At 30.0% G+C, this 11,996-nt stretch overlaps 1 protein-coding gene across 1 annotated transcript; it reads left to right on the forward strand.

Annotated features, from left to right (window-relative positions):
* Nucleotides 1-10,966: 10,966 nt before the first annotated feature.
* On the forward strand, nt 10,967-11,740 carry LOC122593403 (transcriptional regulator SUPERMAN-like). Its single transcript, XM_043765813.1, has one exon. The coding sequence runs from the start codon at nt 10,967-10,969 to the stop codon at nt 11,738-11,740; it is 774 nt and encodes a 257-aa protein (XP_043621748.1).
* Nucleotides 11,741-11,996: the final 256 nt, after the last annotated feature.

Raw genomic sequence — 11,996 nt, forward strand, 5'->3', positions numbered from 1 at the left:
TTTTGACACATTCAAGATTATTTACATGATCGCATTCTACGAAACTTAACAATTGTTTTAATTAGATATTATTAAAAATGGGAGGATGGTCAATGGAAATGTTTTCGCACCGTGATTACCAACACCACGGCACCACGCTGTGAAGTTGGCGTCATCCACTTAAATGGTCGGCATGGTGGTGGATGCCTCTGTGAATGTGTTAGTTCACGACAGGACTAAACAACTATTTAATCTTTGTTATACACTCTATGGTCACAAACTCACAATCTGATTCTTTTACGAGTAAAATTTAAAAATAGGAACAATTATTGTGAAAACTAAAGAGATATTCAATACATGAGTTATGTAATTACTTGATTGATCATTATGAATTTCTCACTCCTTACGGATTCTATATCGTTGGATTTGGACTGTCACAAATTCACAATATTTTTTCAAACTTTTTTTTGGGAAAATTCCTTTAAATATGAAAAACGTCATACAATGGTTTTGAAATTAACGTCATACAATTTAGAAGCCTTCAATGGTTTTGACCATTGAGATAAGGCTGCGATGATGTTATGTGGTTTGAAACTTTGAATGGTGTACTACTGTAATATAAGTTTTATCCGACTCAAACCTCGTTTCTATTTTTTTCCATTATCATATCAAACATCATATATTCCATTTTTCACTTTTATTCTCAAAAAATTATGATTGCAAACGTCGTTATGCAATTTTAGATCGGTCGATTATGGAATTACAGTACTCGGGGTCAAAAGGCCAAGGTGGGAAGTATTCGGTATAATCGGCCGGCTCGGGTTGATTCGACGCCCTACCTAGTAACGAATACTCGAGGAATGCTCGGTTCGACTCGACTCGATGACTATTGCAATACTAAAAGTATACCTCTATTAACCAGACATCTTTTTCACTTATTCCTTATTTATTTTAAAGAAAATTACATTTTTGGTGCCTTAAGTTGTCAATCTTTGCACTTATAGTCTTTAAGTGAAGAAATTACAATCTTCATACCTCAGGTTAGCTATTTTTTTCAATTTTGGTATCACACACTTACAGTGTTCTCTTTAGCCGTTGGCCATTACTTTCTGTCCGTTCCCTCCCCACGTGCTCGTCACGTGATAGTGTTAACGAAAAAAGGAGTCGGTGCGTAGTACTAAAACTAAAAAAAATAGTCAACTTGATGTATGAAAACTACAATTTCTTTACTTAAAGAGAGAAGCCTTGGATTAAACTATATTTATACCAGAATACCACATGAAACACCACCATCACCACGTAAAATGAATAATGGATCGGATATCCATACTTGCAAATTTAAAGTTAACGAACTGAGAAAGTTATAAGCAGGAAAATGCCTTAATGGGTGGTTAAGAATCGCTTATGGGTAGTTAAATGTGTTTATTAGGTAGTTGGCTAAGAATGAATATTTCTCTTTATGTTGATTTGCATCGTATCTCGTATTATAAAGTAGGTTAGGTTCAACATTGAAGTGTTAAATGATGTTAATGATCTTAGTATTGTTTTGTTGGCAAGTAGAACTCCATATTTAAGAAAACCTTTTCTATTTCACTCTTATCATTATTGGGTTTGGGTTTTCAAGAAAAAAAAAAAAAAAAAACTCTTCCAACTGATAAATGAACTTCAGTTGTTTTCAGGAAAAGCTCTTCCACCTAATTTTCAATTTTTGTTCTTACTAGCTTTCTACCTATGCTACACGGTGATGGTGGTGTTTCATGTGGTATTCTGGTATAAATATAGTTTAATCCAAGGCTTCCTTTTTTAAGTGAAGAAATTACAGTTTTCATACCTCAAGTTGGCTATTTTTTACAATTTTGGTACCACGCAGACTCCGTTTATTTTTTCTGTTTACGCTGTCACGTGACGAGCATGTGGGGAGGGAACGAACAGAAACTAACGGCCAACAACTAAAAAATTAACATTGTATGTGCGTGGTACCAAAATTGAAAAAAATAGCCAAACTGATATATGAAAGTGTAAATTTTTTACTTCTAAACTTTAAGTGCAAAGATCGACAACTTGAATTACCAAAAATGTAATTTTCTTTTTATTTTATTATATATTGAAGACCAAAAAACACTCCCATTCGAGGAAAATGGTGCGTTAACTAGAAGACGCTTAATATGCTTTTCTACTTAGCAAAACTTTATGACTAGTCATGTGTGTGAGGTGTGATAAAACAAAAAGAAGTAATTATTAATTAAGTAGAATGAGTCAAAGGCGTTTTCATCTTTGATGAATCTGTTTAAACTATTCGGCGACGAAGGACTTACAAGAATTTAATTGTAGCGTATGGAATTGCATAACATCATTTTATATATTTATTTATCTATTTTTTTGAAAAGTGGTATTGCATAATATTTAATATAATAAGAGTAATAATAACATTCATAAGTACTAGTTTTGTTGACAACATGTCAAGTTGTCAACACCGATACCATTACGCAATTTTCATGCATATATGAGCTATGGGAGGTAAGATTATTGCTTAAAGATAGAAATTGCTTATGAAAGTATCATGAAATGTGTTGATGTGTGTACACACACGTATACATACATACTTGCTATATATATTTATTGGCCGGCTTTATATAAATCAATTTTATGTTCATACAATACTATTATTAAATTTTAAAAAATGTTAAATGCAGTTTTTAGAGTTGCATTTAACACGTATAAAAAAATTATACTTTTTATATCAAAAATTAGAGTTGCATTTAACACGTATAAAAAAATTATACTTTTTATATCAAAAATTAACCCCTGAATTTTATGATTAATGTAAAACTATTTAATAAACTTTAAGGGCTGTGTTTAGCAAAACTCATCCTAAATTTTTTATTTAACAAAATAAGATATTAAAACTATTTAAAATTTTGATAATTAGTTAAAAGTTTATGATCCATTGCAACACATATTTTGGACAGGGAATAGGGGATAATATTATTAAAATTTAAAAGTCGGGGTCATTAATTACTCTTTCCATTGACAACATTAACAAGCAATACCTAGTCGCGGTAACCACTGCGTTGGAGGGATACCCCGACGAATATGTATAGTAGATGCGTTTAACTTGTTGTGCTGAATTTCCAGTGTGTGGATGGAAACTCCGACATTACACCTAGTTGACGGTCTTAGGGTTATCCAATAAAAAAGAAATGAATTGCACTTGGTAGTACTTTTTTAAGGAAAATAATCAAATCAATCTAACTAATATGTATAAAATCAAATCTAAAATTTTGAGAATTTGACAAATGTTAGCCTGTTTTTTAATCTTATCTCTTAATTCCTCTATATGTCATCTTCATAAGGTTAAGTTGATTTTTTAAACATATAAATCATGGATGAGGATCCTTTAAAGTTTAAAATATTTTCATTAATAAAGTTGGATAAATTATGACCGTTAGTATAAAATTAAGGGTTAAAATTATCAACTTTAGTAGTAAAGTTAGTCTCAATTTTGGAGGATCGTTGATTTATCATGAGTGCTTTTGTGAAAAATGATGAAAATAATTTAAATATCATATCATATCATATTAAGGTATATAATTGTATAAAAGACTATTTTATTTGTTAAAAATGTGTCTTTTGATATCACATCATTTGGATTTCTCTCTTTTGATGTCCCGTTCGCTCCTTCTCTTTCTATCCGACTTTTTACCCATTATAAATATCTTTGTATCCAATTTCATCTCTTTCTAGCCAACTTAGTTTTTTTTTTTGTTCTTTTCTTTTCTTTTTTATTTTTATAAAAGGAATATAAAAATTAGAACATATATGATTATGTTATAGGTTTTGTTGCATGAATGGGTATTGATGATTCGATTGAATGAATTAATGGAGTAATGGACCACCTACAATATTAGATCCCTTTTTTCTGAAGGAATTGTTAGGATTTATGAACATAAACATATAACAAACATGAGTACGCAGTGGATAGAAACGTATATGTAATCATATTAATTTACAAAGAGAGAATCGAATATATGTACCTTTAGCGTAAGCTTCCAAAAAAGTAATAATAATAAGATTATTATTGTATTAATTAGGGTTTAAAGTAAAATCTCTCTACGATCGCACACTTAACACCCCTATGATATATGCTAGTACCCAATCACGAACAACAACCCTTTGTCTAATACCCCTTTAGTCGAACCAAGCAAAACCCAAAACCCTTTTTGTTGCTACCCTACGGCCGAACCAAGAGAGAGAGAAAGAGAGAGGGGAGAGAAACAAATCTAATTGTCTTGTGTAATTGTGTGTAAATCCCTTAAGCCTAGCCCTTTATTCATAGACTTAATTAGGAGGGTTTTAAACTTGATGGACAAGTAATTTCAAAGCCTAGAAGCCTTGAGAATTTCGGCCCCCTTAGGTGGAATTAAAAAACAACACAAATTCTAAATTTCAATTTTACACCTCCTCTTTTAATTAATAAACATTTATATAACTATTAACTTATGTTTATTAATTATTTCATGATCATATTAATCAATATATTACAATTAGTATATTAATTAATTACATAAAGTTTACGTGTCATTTTGTGTAACCATGTAGGCTTAAATAACTTCTGGACATGCGTTTATGTAACGTGATTATATTCCAGCAGGACTAAATATACATTTAAGTTTTTAATGAAAATGTTGGATGCAACGTCGACTCGTCGAGTGTGTGGGGGACATGACGAATGCTTCAAGTTGAACTCACCATTTTTCTCAAATTATTGATATATTTACGAGTATGCCCGTGATTTTATGCACTTAATTATGTACATCATATATGCAAGTTCTAAGATTCAAAGAGGGTTTGGTTTATCACTATTTTTGAGTATTTGGAATGTTAATGTTAACTAGTACAGTACTTACTATCACTATATAGGAGAAATTCTATATTGACGTACAAATTACAAATATATATATATATATATATATATATATAAACTCACTTGTTATATGAGATGAACCAATTAAATTATTCTTTTTTCTTCTTTCATGCTTTTCTCTCCATATGTATTGGTGACACCCAAGTTTGTATAATTTTGTTTGTAATTTGTTTGTTGATATAGTATTGCTCATTTTTAAAACCGATATCAAGGATTGAACTTACTACTTTCTTTAAAAGGCTAAGTCCTTAGCACAATCATATATAAAGTACAGTACAATACTTATTACTTTATTAGCTTTAGTATTTTCTTCATCGTAACACAAAGAAGGCTTTCAGTTTTTCTCAATACATGATTTATAATCTCTTAATTTATCATCACACTTCATACCAAATTTCAAATTTGTTATAAGTAAATCACTATATAATTTAAAGAGGGCACTAATCTTACCTAGTTTGTTATATGAGTATTAGAAAGTGCAGTGGTGGTGAAAAATACTTCTCAGAAGGTAATTTAAAAGTTAGTAAAAATTATACTAGCTTACAAACTTGTTTACGGCGAAACGAAAACATATCAAAGGCTAATATTTTAAGTGTGTTGGCCTGTTGGGTCATATTCATATAGACTCATAGTTGAAATGAAATAAGAAGAATGGCCCGTGGCTTTTTATTGGGCCGAGAATGAGATGTACTATTTTGGAATTTTGATTTTTAAGTTTCCTTAATATTTGATTCCAAATTATGGAAAATGCTAAAGAGTTTCATTTAACATGTGTAAAAATATTTTAGTTTTTAATTAAAAAACTTACCTTCTAAGATTTATAACAAATATATAAACTATTAATGCACCTTAGCTGTAACACTAAAAGTTTTGTTTAACAAAATCCCAAATTATTAGTCCATCACTCCATCCATTTCATATATATTATCTTTCTATATTTGTCTATCTAAAATATATTTTCATTTCCTGAACATATTTTATATTTACTTATATATAATTGCTTTTTTTTTATAATTTTACCCTTAATCAATTTTTTTGAATTTCCATCTTAAAGTCAATTAAGCTTTAGCAACTATCATGTAAATAAACCTATCATAAATCATAACTCTTTTGTTACAGTACGATAAATTGAGACGGAGAAAGTATATCAAATGTAATTATAACAACTTGCAAAAATAATATAAAAAAATGAAATGAAGAGCTTTTAGAGAAGTATGATTCCCATTACAATTTTGTTTGAAAGGATAAATTATAAACGTATAAGAATTAGGCATTGTCGAGTAATGTATCATAGGTTTAACATTCATAAGCTTAACTATGAGTAATCAGTATGACAATTGATATAAATGGATATTCCTCTTTTTTTTTTCTTTCTTTCTTATATTCATCTTTCAATTTTACCATATGTCCTGTTTTCTTTGGATATATTTAAATAAATTTATAAATTCTAATCATAATATTTAATTATTTCATCAAAAAGGTTAGTAGTCAAAGCTATAAGCCTATAGGCTATAAGCCAATAAGCTTTCAAGTGTGTTGGGTATAAAAAAGAAAAACAAAAGCGTAGCGTGTAGATTGTTCCTATTTGGGCTGGGGCCTGGGAGAAGAGAAAGACTAGTTTTGGTTAAATGGGGTTTGATTGTTATCCAACTTTTATTCAACGTTTTTCAAAAATACATCTTATCTTTACTACTCGTATATAAAAATTCTCCATATTTTTCAAAAGTGTTATAAAAGATTTAGTTGTTGGGATTTAGAAAAGTACCCTCGATAAACACTTCCCTTTAAAAAGATTTATAAGAATTATCTAATTTGTTTTTAATAAACTAATTACACTTTGACCATTATTTTATTAATTTACAAGATCTAAAATACCTTAACTGTCATATTTACATCAATTACATTTATATTAATTTATCACTTGGCACCGCCACCATCACATCGTCGTCGTTTTTATCGTCGCCGCAACATTGTGCGGATATCGTATTAGTATATATGTATACATTCTCTTTTGTGTTTATCAATGTATTTTTAATAAGTTTCTTATTTCAATATTGAAATTTTACATATAACATGTGATTTTGGTTGCATTATTTGATTTTTTTAGTGGCACATAGCAATAATCTATAGGCAGAAGCTTGTAATTAAAAATAAGCGCACTTTTGTAAAAAAAATTTCAAACATTTAGTTAGGATACGACATTAAGGAAATTTTATCATATAATTAATTGTGAAGTTTTGTACGTATCTTAGACAACGAAATGTTGATTATAATTCATCGTTACAAGTATTCACATGGAAAATCCAAAACTTGTCATCATGATTCATGAGGATCGAACTCAAACTTTAAACAAAATCGAAAATGCCTCAAGTGCAACTCTGTTATATATATATATATATATAAATATACCCTCTTTGTAAAAAGGTCATTAAAAGCTTTCATATCTTACTTGATTGATTGCATTTAATCTACAAATTTATCACTGTCGTATGCCACATCATTTTTCTTAACATGAAATTAACGTCACTTTATAAAGTAGCTATATGTGACACCAAAAAAGACCAAACACAACATTCTGTACTAAGCTATATATATCGACCCTTTTCAAATACATACAACAAACATATATAATAACACCAATCACGCTCAAACATGATACTTAATTATGAATCATTTTGAACTGATACTTAATTAATGAATGTCAAGATTTATACATATTATATATTAATATATATTATATTATCGTCAAAAGCTAGCTAGGTAGTGCTCTCGATACTTGAATTAATAGGGATCAGCTTTATATATATGGGCCGGGCTTTAGGTGCTATAAGGTTTACTACTCTCAAGTGGCGACGACATAGTTATACACTGCGGGTAATTCCTGAATTTGGAATCGATAACCTTAAAGACACATTACCCCCTTTGAAGGTAAGGAATGGTTTCATGTGATTGGTTGCAAGTCATTTACTAAATCTTGTCTATTTTTGGATTGGATCTTTTGTTTGTTTCTTTTCTTTTAAACATCACTTACCCTTTCTTTCTCTTTTGTATAGTCTATATATATATATATATATATTATTAGTAGCAAATACATGCATATTTTAACTAATTAATATATATTTTATTAAAGGGTTTTGATAAACAAAGTTTCAAGAGTTTTCATTAAGGTGAATTAAGTTTTTGTACACTTACTATAAAGCATATACACTTTTGATATGAAAATGTACCATCTTTATATGCACGTTAAGTGAATCCTTAAAAATTTCATTTAATAACTTTTTTTTATTAAAATATATCACATAATAGTAATATATTTGTAGAATTGTAAGTTTATGTTTTTTATTTTATATTAACCACGACAAATGTAGTTAGCTAGGCATCCATCTAATTGAGTACGTACGTAGATATTGCATACGTGCATATTGGTTGTATTACTAACACATAGTGTCATTAATTATCATAAAATTATATCACACATGCTATTCAATCACATATGATTTTGGTTATTAGCTAGTAATTAAGTTAATTACCTAATATATATTATTTTTTCGCGTCATTATTTTTTTTTTTTAACAAATTAGAACTCAAGTGCTAACGCAAAATATATATTTGAACAAATAAAAATATCTACTACTATACAATATATAATATATATATATATATATATGAAGTTATATATTGGTTAGAATGAATATTCCCAACTGGTAGTTGTAATGATTACGTACATTCACAAATGTAACACCAAAGATGAACAACATAGAACAAAAGATGGATTTCTGTTGTTGCGAAAAACAAGATTCATATTGAAAAAGATTCTCTGCTTGCTTTGACGGTCTTTTTGTCTATCAGCTGGGTCACTCACTCCATCATGCATCCTAATTACTCAATGTAATTTCCAAACGTACGTACGTACTCCGTATATATTATTCAATACATTCATCAATCTGTTTTGAATGCAAAATATATATAATTATTATATATCACTTTCTTTAATTTTTTTTTCTAACATCGATCCGTTTGTACTTGATTCAACTTAATTATATATATTGCCGTACATGTACAATAATTATATACACATACATACAAACATACAAATTAACATACACACACAAGATGAACATATGATATCATGATCACATACATATAAGTACACATATACATACATGCATACACATACTACGCATAGAGTTAATTATATAAATGCAAATTGTGGAAACCAATATATATATAACAGAAGATATATAATTAATTTGAATATATATTCCCAAAATTAGATACACAATCCCAGAAATATAACCACTCTCTCCGAGATCGATCTAACAATAAACCAACAGAATCTCAATGATGGCATTGGGTCATTTTTTTATATATATATATTCTTTCCTTTTGTTATAATCACAATGTATAGTAATTTGCTTCTTCAATGTCGTTAAACTATTATTAGTCTAGCAAAGAAGATATGCAGTAATTAAGGACAAGATAACAAATATATTATGCTCCATGACATATATTGAGTAATTATTGATGAGTTTGTATTCAATACCAATCTAATCAATGTTCTTTTTCGTTTTCCTAGCTAGCTAGCTAGCTAGTCGAAATCCATAAGACAGTAGCTAGTCATCATCGCGCATAACCAACCATCAATAGATGAATTGGTATATGGTAAAGTCTGAGACTGGGAGGTTTTGAGTTCAAATTCTGATGTGAGCAAAATGCTCTCATGAATGGAGACAAAGGTTTTCCTAGCATGAGTTTTCTCTCAATTTGGAGTTGAGTATATCTAGAGACATGCCGCTAAGTTTAAATTTACTGTTAAAAAAATAATCATCACGCATATATAGTGTATCTTTTTTTTTTCTTCAGGCCGGTTGAGAGGTGATATAGCTTTGATATTGCCAGATAGTCCACAATCCACATAACATACCGGCAACTTGTTTGCCTCTGTTAATCGGATATATTTTTCCTGGTTTTTCTAGAGTTCTTGATAGAACGCCGTGCCATTAAAATAGAGACCTCCACCATTCCTTGCCGTCTTACAATCAATAGAGCCGTTCATATAAAAAATGATTTATATTGACATTAGTGAACAGAGAGATCGACGACATATTCACCGCTATTAATTAAGATATGATGGAAATTAAGGTGTTGATGCGCAGAGTAAAAATGTAAAATTAAATTATGAAGATGTGTCACATGCATCTCTTTTGATGATTTCTTGTGATTGCTAATTATACAAAAACACAAGTCAATAAGTGTACTAGAGACTAAACAATTTCAGAGTGGAAACAACTATTAAATCTTTGTTGATAAGATTTCAACTCAGACAAACATAATAATCCAGATGTGACACCGATGATGTCGATATGTTGTTACTAAAATGATATACAAAAAGTACAAAAACTTTTTCCTTGAACAATCCATCCTGATATATTATCATACAAATTTTACGAAATTTGGTTTCATATCTATAAGACGAAACTCAACTATAAATATCGACACCTATATGTATATAGGGCCGGTGATCAAATAATTAACTTTATCAAATAAGTGCTATATAAGAGTAGCTGGTGAATAAGCTAGAGAACATCTGATCGAATCCATTATTATTATAATTGAAAAAGTATGAATTAATGCCGAATCAAATAGTTTGAAATGTATATTTTAATAGAGTACTACGTACCTAATGACTTTTGATGTGTAGGGAATGGGACACAATATGCTATTAAATTAATATACAGTATAAATTAATGAGAAGAAAGAAACAACCACGTACTAGATGATGGATGATGATGAATGAGCTCTCTCTCTCTCTCTAAATAAGCAAAAAAAGTATAGCCCTGTCAAGGACGAGGATTCTACTTTTAGTAAGTTATGACCAAACACTCGGAACATTTCTTGTGATAAATACCCCACATATTCTTAATAGCTTTTCCAATCTTGATCCATCTTTTTTTTTTCTCTCTCTCTTTAAAAACTCCAAAAACTGAAATTCATAACACTTTGTGTTTGCATTTTTTTTTTCCCGAGTTTTTTCATAAGGTAAAGTTGATCAATAAGGTAATTATGGAAAAAAGCACAAGTGTGAATGATGATAATAATAATAAGAGCTTGAAAGATCACGCTATTTGTGCTGGATCAAATAATAATGGTATGATCAAGGATTCATCATCAATAGTAGATAATCCTTATAATTGGTCATGGAAAAACAACATCTACAACAATAGTAGTTGTGATCAAGATAGTAGTTCAATTGGAGATGGAGGAGAGTTGCTAGGGGGGTTCTCTTGGCCACCAAGGTCTTACACTTGCACCTTTTGTAAAAGAGAGTTTAAATCAGCTCAAGCTCTTGGTGGTCACATGAATGTTCATAGGAGAGATAGAGCTAGGCTTAGACAAATAATGCCATCTTCTAATTACACCACTTTGCTTAACCTTAATAGCCTCCATCCAAACCCTAACCCTAACCCTAGTAGTAATTTCTCACCATATTTTTCATCAAATTTGCCATCATCCATCCCAAAGATGTCTTTGTCTCCGATGATGTCCTCATCCACTGCTCCCTCTTCCACACCACATAACTCGCCGTACGTCCCACCATCGTATACCACCCACCCGTCGTATCGTTTCTGTCCTAGATCAAACGGTGCTAGTTTGAAATCACAAATACCCTCCTTTAGGGTTTGTAAATTTGATGGTTTTTCAAGCGAGGAAGATAAAATTGGCAACCGGTCAGAGAATAATATTGTTCGACTGAATTTGGAAATCGGCTTACTTGGCGAAGAATCAGATAACTACTGTGATGATTTGGATTTGGAACTCCGGCTAGGTTGTGCTTAATTAATTAGGTCAATTTTGAAGTTAATTTCGTATCTTATATATAATTCGATCGCTTACTAGTTAAGTATTTAGTTATTAAGTTTAATTATTAGCCTTCGATCCGTATTAAAAATTTGAAAATGATCAAGGCTGTGACAGGCGAGTATCATATAATCTCGTACGTACGTGTTTAATCTTCAATATATGATATGTATTTAGTTGGTTAATTATTTGCAGCTCAATTATCATTCACAATTTCCATGGCTGTGAAAGATTT

This window comes from Erigeron canadensis, chromosome 1, assembly GCF_010389155.1.
Source record: "Erigeron canadensis isolate Cc75 chromosome 1, C_canadensis_v1, whole genome shotgun sequence".
Taxonomy (NCBI): domain Eukaryota; kingdom Viridiplantae; phylum Streptophyta; class Magnoliopsida; order Asterales; family Asteraceae; genus Erigeron; species Erigeron canadensis.